At 44.0% G+C, this 18,758-nt stretch overlaps 1 protein-coding gene across 12 annotated transcripts in view; it reads left to right on the plus strand.

Moving 5' to 3' along the window:
* ATP8A2 (ATPase phospholipid transporting 8A2) overlaps window positions 1–18,758 on the plus strand; it is a 633,649-nt gene that overhangs the window by 140,296 nt on the left and 474,595 nt on the right. For all 12 annotated transcript variants that reach the window (XM_006927173.5, XM_023250034.2, XM_019820599.3 and 9 more), the window contains exons 3-10: window positions 1,478–1,577; window positions 2,036–2,134; window positions 3,200–3,245; window positions 3,877–3,917; window positions 8,915–8,988; window positions 10,884–10,953; window positions 11,948–12,075; window positions 13,299–13,410. In XM_006927173.5, the coding sequence (XP_006927235.1) occupies window positions 1,478–1,577; window positions 2,036–2,134; window positions 3,200–3,245; window positions 3,877–3,917; window positions 8,915–8,988; window positions 10,884–10,953; window positions 11,948–12,075; window positions 13,299–13,410 (670 nt within the window). The remainder of the gene's footprint in view (window positions 1–1,477; window positions 1,578–2,035; window positions 2,135–3,199; window positions 3,246–3,876; window positions 3,918–8,914; window positions 8,989–10,883; window positions 10,954–11,947; window positions 12,076–13,298; window positions 13,411–18,758) is intronic.

Here is an 18,758-nt window from a genome sequence, read left to right on the forward strand (position 1 = left end):
GTCAGTTGAAAAATGGGCAAAGGACCCGAATAGGCACTTCTCCAAAGAAGATAGACGAAAAGCCAATAGGCACATGAAAAGATGCTCAGCATCACTAGTCATTAGAGAAATACAAATTAAAACCATAAGGACCCTATCACATTACACGTATTTGGATAGCCAGCATCAAAAAAAGATAACAAATGCTGGCATGGATGTGGAGATATAAACGGGTGCAGCCACTGGGGGGAACAGTATGGCGTTTCCTCACAGAATTAAATATAACTACCCTATGACCCATCAGTTCAACTTTGGGCAATATAGCAGCACTGTTTAGTCAAGACATGGAAACAGCCTGTCTGTTGATGGGTGAATGGATGAAGAAGTTGTGGTATATACATAAAGTGGAATATTACTCAGCCACAGAAAATGAGGGAGCCCTACCATTTGAGATGTGGCTAGACCCCGAAGGCATGTGAAGTAAGTGAAGTAAATCAGAAAAAGAGGACATAATGCATGATCTCACACGTAGAATCTAAAGAATCCAAACCCAAACTCCTAGAAAAAGATGAAACCTGTAATTACCAGAAGTGGAGGGTGGGAGGAAGGAAATTGGATAAGGTGGCCAAAAGTTACAAACTTCCAGTTAGGAGATAAACAAGTACAAGGAATGTAACGTACAACATGATGGCGATAGCTACCGCTGCTGTATGGTAGATATGAAAGTTAAAGTTCGCTTGTGCCCATATGAGAAGACGGGTGTTGGCTGAACCTGTTGTGATAACCACTTCACGATAGATGTAAATCAGAGCATCATGCTGTGCACCTTAAGTTATACAGTGATGCATATCAATTATTTCTTAGTAAAACTGGAAAACAGTTCCAAGCAAGCGTGAGTAAAGGATGTGATAGGAATGGAGATTTTTCAGGTGTGGTTGACCAAAAATAAAGCTCCCACCTGTGGTAGGTATCCAGAGGGATACCTTCCTGGTACCCAGGGCATACTTTATGGAATTAACTTGCTGCATTGAATCGATGGCTTTCTGTTAAGAACTATCATGCATCACAAATCATGGAGTAATAATTCTACCCCGCTTGTGTGAATTACCCAAGGTATTTCTATCTACTTCAGTGTTCGTATCTTCTGTATGTGGAATGTGTACCTCTTTCTGTTTTGCGATCCTTGAGACATGTCTTCCTTTAACTAATATTCTTGATGTGCTTACTATAGCTCCCAGAAGGTGGACAAATTTCCCTGCTCACACCGTGTGAATAGTAAATATGTCTAAATTTGAAAACAAAGATCCCATTGGAAGATTTTCTTGTCAGGTGTGTCCTTTTACAAGATTTTGTAAAGGGCCAGCATGGCAATTTTCTTGTCCTGAAGTTTGAAATACTTTATTTTTAAAACCACTTGTAAAATTCTTGAAACTTCATCTTCTTGCTTTTTAGAACTTAGGTTTGTAACCGACGCTATCATTTTTCTTTGTCCTTTCAGTACGGCCAAGTACAGCGTGTTGACGTTTCTACCTCGATTCTTGTATGAGCAGATTAGAAGAGCTGCTAACGCCTTCTTCCTCTTCATTGCCTTATTACAGGTAATGTTTTTAAAAAAGTTATTTAAAATTCATAATGCTAACTACATGCAAAATGAGACTTTGCTCAAAGGTCACGTAACTGAAAAAGTGTCATGATGCTTGGATGTAATTTGTCCCCTTATCCAATCATTGTTTCCATGAAGAAACATGATCTTTGCATAAAGGGAGACTTATCTAGATATTGCTGGGAGGACAGTGGCAGTTACTGAAAAGACGCCTTGAAAAATGGCCCTCGGGTGATACTTTTAACCCTCTTTCTGTTCTAAACACATAACAATGTTGGATAAAATTCTTAAAATAAGTAAAACATGTACTTAGTTTTTAAAATGTAATCATTTTGGTTTAACAAGTGGAACAGAACTTCAAAGAGTGGTGAGTGTCCTATTTTCTTTTACATAGAGAGGATTTTCATTTAAAAATCTTAATTTTGTCAGCTTCCCTCTTTTGGTCTCTTACAGCAAATTCCAGATGTATCTCCAACAGGAAGATACACCACCCTGGTGCCATTGATCATTATTTTAACAATCGCAGGCATCAAAGAGATTGTAGAAGATTTTGTAAGTTTTTGCTTTCATACAATAAAAATGTTGTATAAGTTATATAGCTTATAACTTATCTGTTGCTTTGGGTTTTTTGTTGAAGACAGGAAACTGGTCGACAGCTTAACTAGCCTGTCAAGGCCCACGATGGTGTTTTTGGGGAGGGAACGTGGACACACAGTGTCTTAAATCCAACGGCACAGAAGTGGTTCAAACTCTATTTTCTAATGTTAGCTCTGAGGCCCCTCTTTGATTTTCATCACTAATGTTCCTTGTGTCCTGCTTTAGAGCTTGTTAATTTGGGTAGTGAAAGGATTATATTGCTGCCTACTATTGCGGCATTGGGCTGGCTGTGGCTGAGGTACTTTTATGAGTCTTTCCCTCATATTAATCTCCGTGTATTTCCAAGTTCATTGGCTACAGCCGTATTCATGCTTTCTCCCCTTTTCTCTCTCCACCTGTGGTCTTGTCTGCATAGTCTTTCTCTTCCTCTCCACTCCTCACTCCCTCAACCCATTTCTCTCTCTCTCTCTCTCTCTCTCTCTCTCTCTCTCTCTCTCTCTCTCTCTCTCCTTCTCCCTCCCTCCCTCCCTTCCTCCCACCCCACCCCACCCCCTGCAGTGTCTGTGGCTCTCTCCTTCTCACACACACATACACTCACACACACGTACATTTTTCTGGGAATCGGGAAACAAATGAATGGAATACAAATCAAAGGAAACGTACTTTGTGCCTGAAGTACTTTACCAATAAAATGAATTCGGTTGTTGTTGGGTTTATCATCCTGAGTAATTTTTTAGTCGAGCCTAAAACAAACAAGGAGTGAGAAGTTTCATACTTCAGAGTGCTCGCTCCTTGTTGGAGCCAAAAGGTCATGGTTGACACCTGCATCCACATTTGCTACATTTATCTACTGAATTCAAGCGACGCTGGGTCACAAACCACCGAGCTGAATTTTATAGCATTAATGTTGCTGCCAGTCGGTTTCCTCGTGTCCTGTTTCTTTCCTGATCTATTGTTTGTTGTTTCAATTATTCATTTGGAACTTTTGAATCTAAGAACGTTCTTTCTTTCTTGTAACAGAAGCGGCATAAGGCAGACAATGCAGTTAACAAAAAGAAAACGATAGGTAAGACGCCAGGCTGAGTCCCTTTTTCCCCTGGAAAACCTAAGACCTGCATTTAAGGCATTTTAAATTAGTAGCTAATGGTACCGAGATAAGTCGAGGGAAGTGATCTATAAAACATTTTCAGGAGCAAAATTACAAACCAGTCCAACAAAAGTGAGTCCTGGCTCTTAAGATTTGAACAGAATTGGTGTATTTTCAAAAAGGTGGTAGTTTTCAGGAGCTAGACATATTTTATGTCCAAGAATTCACATCCTTGATTTGTAATTGCGTCCTACCTCTCTCTTTTACTCTATTGATTTCTAGAACGTTAGATGTGTGTGTGTGTGTGTGTGTGTGTGTGTGTGTGTGTTTACATCTGGTAACAACAGGGTGCTATTTTTCTTCTGGGATAAACAGGACAAGATTTAACTTACATGCATATATCTATACTTATGTGTACGCATTAACCTACATATGGGACACAGATTTGGGCTCCATTTTGGGGAGTGGTGTGGTATACCTTTATGTCTAACGATATGATCATGTTGGAAGTAACAAGTGGAATTGTAAAAGGAGCCTTTTAGATTTTGGAAAGCTGGTTTTATTTTGATTATCACCGATGTTGATTGAAACATTTTTTTTTCTTTTTCAGTGTTAAGGAATGGTATGTGGCATACCGTTATGTGGAAAGAGGTAAAAACGAATTTTAAAGATATGCCGGAAAGTACTGGCTTGGGGACTTAGAATTAATTGTTAGTATTGATTGCAGTAGATAAAGTTCAGGTTAAGACATCAGTCCTTTCCAATGTAAGTTTTACATTGTGGAGTTTCCCACGAGGTTTACTTAGAACTGCTCCTTGTTGGCTCTGTTCCCCGCTGTCTTCTGGAAAGTACCCACGGTGTCAGTTCAGTTGTGAAATTCGTTGCTCCCGATGGATATTTCTAGAATATCAAAGCAGTCTCTAGCTTCTAACTCCAATCCAAGAGACCTTCTCCCTGGTCTCTGTTCTCCTAACCTAAAACCAGTTTTTTAAAGATTTTCTAACTTCGGAGAGTCTCGCTTCTAACATCTTTGGTGGGAAGAGTTTTGGGTTTAAGATTGACTGTAGAACATAAATAGATGGAGTGGGGGTTGGAGACCAGTGTTGTTTCAGTCCTGAAGTTGGGTGGCACAACCAAAGTCTTAACTTGACGATACTGACAAGGTTTGCCTCCGTGTCCCTGGAAACCTGAGGTTGGGAGGGTTTGGGGCTGGTGAGCGTTTCTTGGCAGTTCATGGTGATGAATAGAAAACCTAGAAGAAATACGCTGTGCCATCTGGGTATCTTGCACCTGATAAAATTAGCTTTTGAAGTGATCCTCTGTTTGACCTGGACCATCTTAGTGGTCATAAGATACTTTTTGGGGGTGACTCTCATGACTTCAGAATTTGAAGCTGATTAACATGATTTCAAAAGGAAACTGCGTTTTAGAGGGCTAACTTAACGATAGTTTCTCCTGTTACACATTTAATAAGCAGTGGTTAAAAATGCCTCTAGGGGCGCCTGGTGGGCTCAGTCGGTTAAGCGTCCGACTTCGGCTCAGGTCGTGATCTCACAGTTCGTGGGTTCCAGCCCCGCGTCGGGCTCTGTGCCGACAGCTCAGAGCCTGGAGCCTGCTTCGGATTCTGTGTCTCCCTCTCTCTCTCTCTGCCCCTCTTCAACTCGTGCTGTGTCTCTCTCTGTCTCAAAACTGAATAAACATTAAAAAAACCCTTTTTTAAAAAAATGCCTCTAGAATTTTTTACTTTGCAAAATGTCTGTGATATAGTGCCTGCAGCCCTCAGTTTAGTTTTTTGTTTTTTTTTTTTTTTTTGTTCCAAGAGAAGTATTAAGTCCCTTTATAGTGTTTTGTGATAACACTTTAACCTTGGTAGCAATCTAGAAATCCTGTATTGCAAATACTAATCGACCTCCCTCTTACTTGGAAGTCTGTGACTCTTGGTCAAGTGGTTTGAAATTCTTGACTTCACAGGTTAGAAATGCTCCTCCCAGTGCTGTGGGGTGGGGGTGGGGGGGTTCAAGGATTTCCACTGCACTTAGGAATGGCCTCTGTTTCTCTAAGATTCCTATTGCCCGCCCCCGCCTCTTCCCCCGCCCCAGATAGCCATGAACAGTGATCTGGATTTGGGATGTTTACTCGAAACAGTAGAAAATGGAGTGATGATCTCTGAATTCTGGGTCCAGGAGGGGATGGCCCCACTGACCCCTAAAGCTTGCTACGGTTTCCCACACACACATTTGAAGTTAGAAAAAAATCCCAAACCAAATAGCTCTTCTATGCTTTGCCACATACATTTTTAAATTTCATTTAAAACACTTGTGCTTGTTTAAATGGAGCTCTTAGCATGTACTAGAGACGGTGTTAGGCTCTGGCGAATGCAAAAAACAGTACAGCATGGCCCCTGCCCTTGAGAAACGGCCTACAGTGGTTCTCAGCCTTGGTGTGGGGCATCCCAGCTGCCCTAACGCTGACTGCTGCCCGGGCTGTAGTCTTAAGAAAATGTCTGATTCTGAATTTCCACAGGGCCCTCGAATTTGCATTTGTAATAAGTTCCCAGGTGAGGCCGCTGCGGCGGGTCCAGACTCCTGCCCCAGCACCCCCACGGGTAGTGGGAGCGGCAGGCAGCTGAATAGAATGCAGTGCACGTACTGAGCTCCGTGTAGGGGCGGGCTTGCGGAACATACGGGAGGGACTACTAGTCCAGCAGTTCAGAGGAGCGGAGGCTTCTCTCACGGGGTGCGCTGGTGTTCTTGCGAAGGATGAACGGGAGGTAACTGTTTGGAGAGGGAAATGCTCTTCAGGACAGACGGAGGTGGGTGGGCGGGAAAGGCGGGCACACCTACACAGTGGCTCAGAGCAAGATTGAGAATAGGGGAGAAGACAGGGGAAGCGATCTTTAAGCTTCCCAGAGCCATGAAACTCCCACCTGGAACGGTAAAGCCGGAGTCGGCAAGTCCCTGGGCTGTAGCTGAGTAGTGAAAGCTCTTCTGTGCCTCTCGAGAGCTTTGGTTGACTTGAGGAGACCTTTGAGCTTGTCCTTCAAAAATCAGAGACTTGAGAAACCCCCTGAGGCTAGAGTGGATTCAGGGGTTCAGAGGGGGGGCTCTGTCTCGCCTTAAGAATTCTCATTCTGGGTAGCGTCACACGCGCAGGAGCCAACCAGGCATAAGAACACCAAATAGAAAACCATTTTCAAACACATTTCCAGCGAAGTCATTTTTCATGCACATGAAACTTCTTAGTACTTTGTCAGTGGGCTACAAATGCCTCTGTATGGAAATAACTAAGATGGGGGGGGAGCCCTAATTCCCCTGTCCTCCCACCGGGTTCACAAAAATGCCACTGCCTTTTTCTTATGAAAACATGAGCAGGTTTCCTTTCTCATTTTTAACTAAGTGCTTCTGATTTTTTTTTCTATGCAGTTAAACTCTTCACATAACACGCGTTTACGTTTAAAACCATTTTCAATTTTCATAAGCATTCCTTGCCTTTGAACCGATGGTTGTCGCGATAGCCCTATAGCCTCTGTTCTTTGATATTCTTTTTTTTTTTTTTAATTTTTTTTACATTTATTTTTGAGAAACAGAGTGAGACAAAGCGTGAGCCAGGGAGGGGCAGAGAGAGAAGGAGACACAGCATCCAAAGCAGGCTCCAGGCTCCGAGCTGTCGGCACAGAGCCTGATGCGTGGCTCAAACTCACCGCGAGATGGTGACCTGAGCCAAAGTCGGACGCTCAACTGACTGAGCCACCCAGGCGCCCCTGATATTCTTTATTATGGAATACGGGGTATACTTCTGTGCCTGCCCTTTGCCGATAGGTTGATATACAGTGGTTCTGGAATTTAACTTTTACCACCATTCCCTATATTGAGCGCGGTTCCTTACTTCACACGCTTTGGTAAGTGATAAGGAGCACTGGCAGGACACCTGTTTAGCAGACCCTCCTTCTCCTACTAGAAAGTTAGATACAGGCACCTGTCAGGGGCATTCTCCCAGCCTGCAAGATCCAGCACTCTTTCATAAGCATCACTTTCATAACTACTCCATTTGAAGTTCCTGATTTCCGAGAGAACAGAAATGTGTGTTAGAACAAGCAGGAAGACCTAGTGCCCATTTTGAGTTTTGAATTTGTTAATGTGTGCTGAGAGCGGCCTTTGTTCCCGTGCTGTCAGAGAATCGTGGCATCTCTGACTTTGACACTCACAGTGTTCGTTTGGTGTCACTCCTGCTGGTAGAGACTAGCGCTCAGCACATGCCGAGTGCTTGTATATACGTCCTTAGTCATTGCATCAGCCCTCCCAGGTTAAGTGTTGGTCTTTCCCCAGTTAAAAAAAAAAAATTATTTATTTTTGAGAGAGAGCGAGAGAGTGAGCAGGGGAGGGGCGGAGAGAGGGAGACACAGAATCCAAAGCAGGGTCCAGACTCTGAGCTATCAGCCCAGAGCCTGACGCTGGGCTCGAACTCACAACCGTGAGACCATGACTTGAGCTGCGGTCGGACGCTTAACCGACTGAGCCGCCCAGGCGCCCCGAGGTCTTTCCCCATTTTGTAAGTGAAGACGCTGGGGCTCGGAGAGGTGAAGGGCTTGCCAAGATTGTCTAGTGTCTGTGAGTCTCAGATTTGAACCTAGGTCGGCCTGACTTGAAAGCCCAGACTCTACCTATCTGGGTGCTTCTGTGATGTTATTTAAAGGATTTCCAAACCCTTGGCCATGGTGTTCACGGTTGGCAGATTAGGGGCTCTTTCCTTACCTTGGGGTCTTCTGTCCAGCGCAGTCTGTTTCCTAAAATGGTCTCTGACTTTGACTATGACTTTGTTTTTGGTTTGTTTTTTTTTGGCAAGTGAGGCTATACAAATCTTTCCCGTTGTATGTGGTATGTTTCCAGGGGACCTTTCATGGTCCTGTTCATGGGTATGTTTCCAGGGGACCTTTCATGGTCCTGTTCGTGCCCTGTTCATGGGTGAATTTAGTATTGCCTTGCACTCAGACCACGGGCCAGTTGCACGGTTTTGAATCTGGGGTCTAACGCTCATTGGCTGCTGTGGGATGTTGATCGTGTGATTCCTCTTTGAGCCTCAGTTTCCCTGTTCGTTAAATGGAGAAAATCTGTGTTAATTGATCCTTAAAATAACCCCATGAAATATGTGCTGTGAACCTCATGATATACACAGATGCACACGGAGTTTACATCACTTGCTCGGAGTCATATAGGGACAGTGAGGAGTCCAGCCGGGGGATTTGAGCCCGGCCTTCAGGCTGGCTCTGGAACTGTGCTCAGCCCCCCCCCCCCCCCCCCCTACTGTGTATAGCTATGGGATTGTTGTAGAGTTCAGGGGTGGAATTTGCAACTGGATGGAATCATCATGAGAAAAGGAGACCTTGATAGTTGTTCTGACTCATGTGTTTCCTTACTCTCCCTTTCTGTTTTTGTTTTGTTTTTCTTTTTCATTCAGCATCCACTGCAGAGAGGCCATATTACCATTTGTAGTGAAAGACTTTGCTTCCGTTCTTGTCAAGGAAAATAATTTGGGCTTGTGTCTTGAATTTCAGGGCATAATTATATAGTAATGTTTTCTTCAAATATTTAACCACCTTAGTCACTGTGCTTGCCTTTCATGCTCCTCTGACCCTGTCCCTGGTTTTCTAGGTGGCGGTGGGAGACATCGTGAAGGTCATCAATGGGCAGTATCTTCCAGCAGATATGGTCCTGCTATCCTCCAGGTCAGCTGTGCTAATGGGCACGTTTTTTGAAATAAACGTTATGAACAGTAAAGCATTAAATGGTGACTGCGGGAATCACAAGGCACCTTTTTGCTTCCACCCTCCAAGGCACCAGCCCCTCCCTCCCTCCCTCCCTCCCTCCCTCTCTCTCTCTCTCTCTCTCTGTCTCTCTCTGTCTCTCTCTGGCCTGTTCTTCTGTGACTCGTCATTTGCCTCTTTTTTTTTTTTTTTTCCTGCCTTGATCCTGTTTTCTTTCTCCTATTCATTCCCGTGTACTTTTGCAAAACTCTTCTATGTCTATTGGTTCATTTTAGTCTCCTAGCTATTGTGGGCTATTTGTCACTCACCGGAAACATTCCAGAGCAGGGGAGTGATTCCTTCATGGTACCCAGCTTGCAGCATCTCTGAGACCTGAGAACCAGTCTCCTGGTGGGTCCAGCCAGGAGTCTTCCCGTGGAACCTAGGGTCTCCTTTACTAGCTGCTCAGAGATCTGGGCCGTTTTCGCAGCATAGACACGATCTGCAGATAGATCTGTTGCCCCTCTATTTCTCCATGTTTTGTCCCCCTTTCCACCCAAATGCCATTGCCACGTTCTCCACGTAGTTTCGTGCTGGAAAGGTATCACCAATCCCTACTGACCTGAATCATGGACCGTGTAGTCCTTGACTTCTCCTTGGCTTAATACATAAAAGTGAATATCAAAGAAAGGATGCTAAAATTAGGATCTGAGTAAACTTCTGTTCATGAGTTCAACATTAAATTATATGACGAGACTAAAACTTCCTGTATTTATGTACTGTGGGGAGTCCTAGATACTCACACCATTTGCATTTTCTCTGACTACAGACAGTGCTGCTTTTATTGGATCTGATCGCATGTTGGATTTTAAGCCTTAGCATGAATTGTCTTGCTCGAGCTAAAAGGTGTGACGATAGAGTCCTAGGCCTATAGAGGAGGAAAAATACCACATAAGGCAGGATTCACGTTTGTCCCTCTTGATTAGTAATGGCAGAAATAGTGAAATGTGGATCATTTGACAGTTTTGGCTGTGAATTTTCACCGTAACCCTCAGAAAACCTGGTTTTAATGTGAGATTGTCCCAGCTGACCATGTGTTCCTAGGCTGCTCACTAGTGTTTGAGTCTGTACCTTGTGCTAAGCTGTCCGCTGAGTCCGTCATCACACTTAATATCCCCCAAACCCTTGCTGTCCCTGCTATTTACATGAGAAAACAGAAAGATTGAACAACTTCCAAGTCCACACGTGCCACCAATGTAGCAAGAGGAGATTTGGACTCAGCCAGTGGCTTGCAGGTTCCGTTCTCTTAACCACTATGATTAGAAGTAGGAATACAGTATCTTCCATGCTTCTTCTTCATATGTTCTGTCCTTAAAAGTAGGTGTTTGGATTAAAAAGTTACCTGTTGACACAGTAAAAGGTGCCGGGAAGGCTTGCCAAGCCTGTGTCTTGATTCCTGAACGGTGGCTGTAACGTTCTTCAAGAGATGTGTTTGTTCTGGCTATGCCTAGGGTAGCTCTTTTGGTCGGGAGCAGACTGAGTCTCAGACTCTAAGGGTCATCCGGACACAGTAGTTGGGTCTTAGCTGGAACATCTTGTGTTTCCCTCAACCCACCAATCCCCTTCTCATTCTTCTTCAGTTATTTCTGTTGTTTAAGGTCAAGGAGCCATTATGTGGGGCCCATAATGGTGGATAATTGGGCAGACCACTTGGTATTGGTGTTGAGCCCCAAAGAGGAGGGTCTTTCTGGTCAGTTACTACTGAAGTGGTTGAAGGGCCAGTCAGCAGACACACTTTCTAGTAGAGACTTTATGAGCTGGGAATTTGGGGAAGGGATCTTACTAACATTTGGCTTTTGAAATTTCTCTCTTCATAGTGAACCTCAGGCGATGTGTTATGTTGAAACAGCTAATCTGGATGGGGAGACGAACCTTAAAATTCGTCAGGTAAAGTTACCTTTTAAGACTTGTGCTGCTACGGAGACCCCCCAATTGCCAATTTGGTCCGCTGTACCAGTCAGTGCTTTTCCTAGAGATAAAAAAGGAATCCCTGGGAAGAATGTGGCTTTTATTCTGAAGGGAACCTCTTCAGAGTGACAGCAAAATTAAAATAGTGAGCTTCATCCAAGTGTGAGTCACGAAGGGTATCTTGCCTTAATTTACGTCCTAGATTTCTGCCTGTTAGTGCAGATGGAAAGACATCCTGTCAGCTAGGTTGAGTCACGTGGTGGAAAGGGCAGCATCTATATGGGGATATGGAGTAGACAAGGTGTGGGTACCTAACTTTACACTATTGTTTTAACTGAGACTTTAATTCTAGAGAGTTATATATTAGGTATGAAATTTCTGTGCCTTAAAACTGCTCTTACCATATGTTTTCATTCTAGAATGAAAAGTGGTCTTTAATATAGTACAAACTGTAAGCATTTGACATGTACATTTTCTGCTGCATAAAGTTGAATTTGATAGTTCTGTCCACGTATTTTTCTTTTCTACCTTAGGTATTTGATTTAGGTAGTTTGTTTTTTTTTTTCTGTTTAAAGAAGAGTTGCTAAGTGCTAGATAGGATACTCATATAATACTATATTAAAAGGCTACTTTATTCTGTTTTTATGACTTGTGTTAAAATAGAACTGATAGAGTGTTCACTCCGTAAGGGGTTTGAGTACGTGGTTACTTGAACATGGGTGTTCCCAGCACAGTCGTAGAATCTGAACTTTGTACTTCACTGAAATCTTTGGAAACTTTTGCATTAGGTTGCTATAGCGAAGGCTGCCTGTAGAGTCCGTCTTGAGGGACCGGTGGTTTGATTTGTCAGCCTCCCCAGTTATTCCATTTTTGCTGATACATTATTTCTTTCGGATTAACAGTGGGGTTGCTGAATGCCGTCCCTAAACCTGGAAGATTGTGTTCACGTTCCTCTTTTGGTTTAACATTTTAGGGTTTGAGTCACACTGCTGACATGCAAACAAGGGAAGTATTGATGAAGTTATCTGGAACCATAGAATGTGAGGGACCCAATCGCCACCTCTATGACTTCACTGGAAACTTGCACGTAGATGGGAAAAGGTATCACTTTTCACTTTGCACTTAGTTTTTATTTTTGTTTCTGTGTTGTTGTTTGTTTGAAATGGAGCTTTGGAAACTATCAGTTTGTTTTTTGATTTCATAATGTCTTAAAATCATGAGATTTTGTAGGTTTCGCTTAGATATGAGAGACTGAGCTTTTCCCAAAACACAATTTCAGTCCATATAAACCTTCCCTTAAATTTAAGGAAAGAACTGGTTTTTGTCAAGAAAAACAGCCTGAGGGTCTGAAATGAGGTTAACAGCTTGGACTGTTTTTTCTGTGTGTATTACCTACCAGGGAGGAGAGATGGTTTGGGCTGCGTAAAATTGTCCAGAAAAGCAGAAGAGAAGCATTGAGGGGTATAAGAGCCAATCTGTTTATTAGAGAAACGTCCTTTTGGGTTTTTTTGGCTAGCATTCTTCTAAGTAGCATTTGTGTTTATGAAGTTGAGTGGAAGGAAACGCAATTACCCCCCCCCTTTTTTTTTTTTTGAATATTCACGCTCTGTTGTCTGTATTCTTTTGTCTTTGTCCTCTTGACATTTGTTTGATTGTTAGAGTCATTTTTGTCCTTACATTGATGCGCAGTGTCTCCCTTCTGCCCATCTTTAATCTGCGTGCTCCTTATCCATGCTTCCCACCTTTGCATTTTGAACAGACCCAAAGGGAAGGATCTGATCATGGGAATCAACCCGAAATAACTATGACAGCTGTGACTGCTTTCTTGGTTTTCATTTAGCATGCAGAACCATTCCGTGTTCCATGTCTTCATTTTGAATTTCTAAATTATCACCCAGTCCCTTATTTAACCATTAAGTCATCCTTGACAAATTTGATATTACAGCTCTTTTGCTTCTTTTTTGTTGTAATAGTCTCTAAAATAAACTGGGTTTTCCAAATGAATAAGCTTCTGGTTATTTTAGCAATTTCCTTATTGGGTGTGGAGTTTCATAACTGGGTTGTAAGAGAACACGATTCCCTCTAACATTTTGTAGGAAAAACAATCTATATTTTTTTCCTCGTGGTGATAAATGGATAGGATGAAACTTTTTAGATTAAGGCATTGGTAACCTTTATTGCCCCTGTGTCTCAGTGAAATAATTCAAATTTGACTAAAAGGAACAATCAAACTAATAGACTAATTGTGGGTTTATGTTTAAGGGAAAAGCTCATGCTCATGTGTCACACTATCATTAAATATAAATGTTGTTTCTTATTTTTAGCCCTGTTCCCCTTGGGCCCGACCAGATCTTATTAAGAGGTACACAGCTTAGAAACACTCAGTGGGTCTTTGGCATAGTTGTTTATACTGGACACGACACCAAACTCATGCAGGTAAAACATTTCTATGCTGAAAAACAATGCTGGTTTTAGAATTTATTTTTTCTTTCCGTTTTTCTAGAGTAGAGAGTGCAAATGCAGGTGTTGCATTTGGGAAGCTCAAGTTTGTGACCTAAATTTAGAAAGGACGTACCTGATTCCTTGGGTAGTTTTTCCTGGATTTCTATGATCGTATCGCATGTGTATTATCTCTTGCTTGAAATATCGATGGTCTTTGTTTTCCAGACTGAGGGGGACAAACAGTTCTAACTTATTTTATCTTCTGCACTTAAGCGGGGATTCATTCTAACTTCCTTATTTCTCTGCTTCTCTTCCTCACCCTGTGAATTAGGATTTTATAGTAAATTGTCCTTTTAATTGAACCCTTGGCAATGTAAAATCAGTTATTTTTGAGTTGATGTTTATTCCTCATACACCAAAAAAAAAAAAAATTAAGTTGAAATGATTTTGCTCTTTCTCCCTGATCGTGATTTTTAAATTATTATTTGTGGGTTTGAAGCAGCCCGCATTTGTATTATGATGTGTTTCGCCAGGCAGGTTTTGAAATTCTGTATAAATCAGTGTCCTGACGTGTCATTTCTCACATTTCTTTGGTTTCGTTTGGCATCTTACTTTGCTAACGGTTGCTGTTCATGAGAATCGGCTTTTGGCTTGTCTGCTCTTTAGTTTCGCTTCCGAAGCATATATTTGACTGTACTTCTTCGTTCAAAAACATTTAGTGACCACCATGCACCAAGTCTTGAGCTGGCCTATATGGATGCAATAGTGAAAGGCCCAACTCACCCTCTGGGAGCCACATGGACTAAGGAGTAATGGGGAATTGCCGGGTAGCGCAGTCAAGTCCTGTGGGTGACTACAGAAGGGCCAGGCCCCCCAGGATTGGGGCCGTTAGCAGGCTCCGTGCTGAAAGCACATTTTAGATGGAGGTCAGAGAGAGGGGTGCTCTTGAGTTGGTCCGCTCTTTTAATCAGATGACGGAAGAGGAGAGAGGTAACTGTTGACTAGAACAGATGACGCGTTGGAGCCCACGTCCGCCCCAGCTGGGAAATGCAACAGAGTCAGGGTGGCGGGAGGTGGAGGGTGAGGAGGCTTCGGGTGAGGAGGCTTCAGAGGCTCGTGAGGCTCGAAGGCAGCTGCAGCTGCTGTGTGACAGGCCGTGTGGAGTGCTCGTCCTGGGGTTTCTTGGGCGGAGAGACCTGAGAGTGAGCCGGGGGAGGGGGAGGCCGACGGTAGGACTGTGGGAGGCTGGGAAATACGGGGCTGAGAGACCACGCATCTGGCGGTCGGAGCTATGGTCATGAAGACGGGATGATGGCAGCCCTGGGGCCAAGATGGATGCCGTAAGCCAAATGCTCACCTCCTGGGAGCGTGGGGGCCATGGCCGAGAGGTCGGTGGACTCGCTGAGGGAAGAGGCAGAAGGTGGCGTAGTCGAATGACGTGAATGTCACGGGGGAGCGTTTTAATGTGGCATCAGAGGCATAAAGCGTCAGAAGTGCCACCAGCTTCCGAGGCGTGTAAGCACCCTCTGCTTGAGGGGCTTCAGGGAAGGAGTGCCCTCACCTGGGTAAGGAAAGCTCCTAGTGGAGGAGGAGGAGGTCGCGGAGAAGTTCCGGGCCTGGGATGGAATGGCATGGCGTGTTGGAATGGCTGCGGGGGAGGGGGGGTGTGTACGAGAGGGTGGGGGTCTGTGGCAGCCTGAAGAATAAATAGTTAGTGAATGCTGAGGCCCTTCTTGGATGGCTCACAATCCTTCGGTGAATCCGAGAGGCGTCTGGTCTGTCCTCCCGGCTGGGTCCTTGCCAGTTCAGAGCTGATTAGAACACTCCACTAACCAGCTCACTTCTATTTTGTTTTGGTTTTTAAAAATTTTTTAATGTCTATTTTTGAGGGGGGGGAGGGGCAGAGAGAGAGAAGGAGACACCGAATCGGAAGTGGGCTCCAGGCTCCGAGCCGTCGGCACAGAGCCCGACGCGGGGCTCGAAGTCACGAACCGTGAGGTCGTGACCTGAGCCGAAGTTGGCCGCTTAACCGACTGAGCCACCCAGGCGCCCCAGATCACTTGTGTTTTGATGGTGACGTGACAGAGGTGACAAAGAGCTCAAGTTTGGGGCCCCAAGACCGGTGTTTAGATTGTGCATGTTACAAATTTCACCCCTCTCTGAGACTCCTTGTATGCCGGTTGTTTTTTTCAGGGTGACATTGGTAGGGTAGCTTTGTAGCTAAGGTGTAAGAGATAATTAAGTTATGCCTAAAAATGATCCCGTCATCTTGTTATTGAGCAAGGTGTGCACAGTTACCTCGTGAAGTTTGCGTCTCGGGAGATGGGTGCTTCTCATCGCACCGACACGTGATAAACCCATGCGAGGCTTGTTACGTGTTGACTGTTGGGAGTGCAGAATGATGGAAAGCCCCAGAAACATCTGTGCTAGATGCACCGTGCCTTTAGGACTGGAACAACAACTAAAAATAAGGAGCTTTTAAGTGGAATATGATATAACACCTGTAGCTGGAAACCGTTCTGCTTGTGAACTAACGTTTTTGTCTGTACGTGTGCTGCTTGACCACAGAGAGGAAGCACAATTGCTTTAGGGGTCTGCTACTTTTGTGTTCGCTCTTTAAGCTCTTCCCGCGGTGTCTTCCACTCTTCAGAGTTCCCTTGTTTCAAGTTGGGTGTGGTTGCATGCGGAAATATTTTCAATATTACAGTTTCTGTTGGTTGATTTAATGGGAAAGGGGTATTATCACATTAATTACAGCAAATACTTAGTGCCTTCATTCATCGTTCTAAGCAATTTGCATGTACTAAATCGTTCATTCCTCACAATGGCCCTATGAGGAAGATACTATTGTTGGGCCCACTTTCTAGATGAGGACGCTGAGACCGAGTGTCTAAGTAAGTTACTGAAATGACATACCCACCCGGTAAGAGGGAGAGTTGGGTTCGAACCTAGGCAGTATGGCTCCGGAGGGCATGTTCTCACTAGTTGCTCTGTTGACTACTCTGTTAGGAGAGATGAAAATGTGTGAAATTTAGGTCAGTTGGAAGCTTTTTCAGACTCTGACATTTTGACTGGTTTCTGTTACAGAACTCCATTACTCAGAAGCAGCAGCGTTTCCTAAGAATTTTGTAGAAGGATTTACAATGCTAGGCAGAATTAACATTACAGGCTCATCTCTGCAAGTTGAGATGTTCAGGGAATGGGAGTGAGTAGGCAGAGCTCGGCTCTCCACGAACTACGTGTGATTGAAGCTTTGGGCTCTAATATTGGACACAAGATAGCTTTTCGTAACCCTGTTCACTGACCAGGACTCAATAGTTGGAAAAGATCAGAAGCCAAGAAACTAATGAAGTCACAGAAATGATGTGTATTGTAATTTTTTTTTTTCTCTCTGTGCCTCCAGTGAATGTTTGTTAAAAATGATACGATCTTGGGGCTCCTGGGTGGCTCAGTCGGTTAAGCGTCCGACTTTGGTTCAGGTCATGGTTTCATTGCTTGTGAGTTCGAGCCCCACATCGGGCTCTGTGCTGACAGCTCGGAGCCTGGAGCCTGCTTTGGATTCTGTGTCCCCCTCTCTTTCTGCCCCTCCCCTGCTCACACTCTGACTCTCTCTCTGTCTCTCTGTCTCTCAAAAATAAACACGAAAAGATAAGATCATGAGTTTTAAAAGATTGGGATAGGGAGTCTTGGAATGGGTCTCTTGCTCTTTCCATAAGACCAGAGGTGATATGTTGTCCCCATCAACCTGTAGATGGGATTTGATTTTTGATGGGTCAACCTTCACTAATAGACTTCCATTTAGATTCTAAAGGAAATTTTAAAGTCTGTAAAGGGCAGGGGTGCCTGGGTGGCTCAGTTGGTCAAGTCTTCGACTTGATTTCAGCTCAAGTCACGATCTCACAGTCATAGGATCCAGCCCTGCGTGGAGCATGGAGCCTGCTTGGGATTCTCTCTCTCCCTCTCTCTCTGTCCCTCCCCCATTCATTCTCTCTCTCTCTCAAAATAAACATTTTAAATTCTTTTTTTTTTTTTTTACTACTTATTTTTTGAGAGAGAGAATGAGAACATGCATGAGTAGGGGAGGGGCAGAGAGAGAGGGAGACACAGAATCGGAAGCAGGCTCCAGGCTCAGAGCTGTCAGCACAGAGCCCGACGCGGGGCTCGAACCCACAAAGCGTGAGATTGTGACCTGAGCTGAAGTCGGAAGCTTAACCGACTGAGCCACCCAGGCGCCCCATAAAATAAACATTAAAAAAAAAAAGTATGTAAAGGACAAATAATTCAGAGAACTGAAGTGAAAGGGAGAAGAGAGGATATAAAGGAAAATGCTGCTGGGCTGTTTAAATACTTAAGCACTTCAAAATTGCCAGTAAAACGATTCCCCACCTCCCCACCCCTACAGGAAACCAGATCACGAGGGTAGCATTTGTGGGTTTGGTGACAGTTTCAGCGATGTTGTGGAACCGTATTCTCGAGGGAACATAGGGATGGATTGCTCCCTGTTTGCATCTTGATTTTGTTACGTTGTGACTTGATCCATGTTTTTGTTTTTGGAGACCTTCTCATCCTAGGTTTTTTTAATGATCAGATGAATGAAAAATAGTGAAGAGTCATGAGTTAAGTTTTGAACAAGGCACCATTTTTAAGGCCAGCGAGTGCCCTTCAAGCTTTCAAATCACCCGATTTTCACAAACCAGTGTTGGCACCTGAGAGACCAGGCTCATGACTCCTGGAGGGAGACTTGCAGACCGCAGCCTGTGTCCTTCTGCCCCTATCCAGTTCCTGGCTCCTGATTTAATCCAGGGGCGGCTCACCTCCAGGAATGGTCTATTACCATCTTCGGGGTTACTATATCAATTCCCTATCACTGCTCTGCTGTAACAAATTATAGGGAGTCAGTAGCTTAAAACAACATGAAGTCGTCATGTTATCTAGTTCTTTAGGTCAGAAGTCTGATATGGGTCTCACCCCTGTCACGACCCCTGCAGGACAACATTCCTTTCTAGAACACTCCAGGAGGTTCTAGAGGAGAATCTTTTCCTTGCTCTTTCCAGCCTTCTAGAGGCGTCCTGAACTTCTTGGTTCGTGACCGCCGTTTTCCATTGTCAAAGACGGCAGTATTGTACGCCTTGGACTAGTCTTGTGTCTCCCTCTGACGGTAGCCAGGAAAGGATCTCTTCATTTTCTGTTTTTAAGGGCCATGTGATTAAATTGGACCCACTTGGCTAATCTAAGATAATCTCCCCAAATCATGTCCTTAATTTAATTATATGCAGAGCCCCTTTTATCACATAAAACAACGTATTTACAGGGTCAAGGTATTAGGGCATGGACATCATTGG

The sequence above is a fragment of the Felis catus genome, chromosome A1 (assembly GCF_018350175.1).
Source record: "Felis catus isolate Fca126 chromosome A1, F.catus_Fca126_mat1.0, whole genome shotgun sequence".
In the NCBI taxonomy this organism is placed as follows: domain Eukaryota; kingdom Metazoa; phylum Chordata; class Mammalia; order Carnivora; family Felidae; genus Felis; species Felis catus.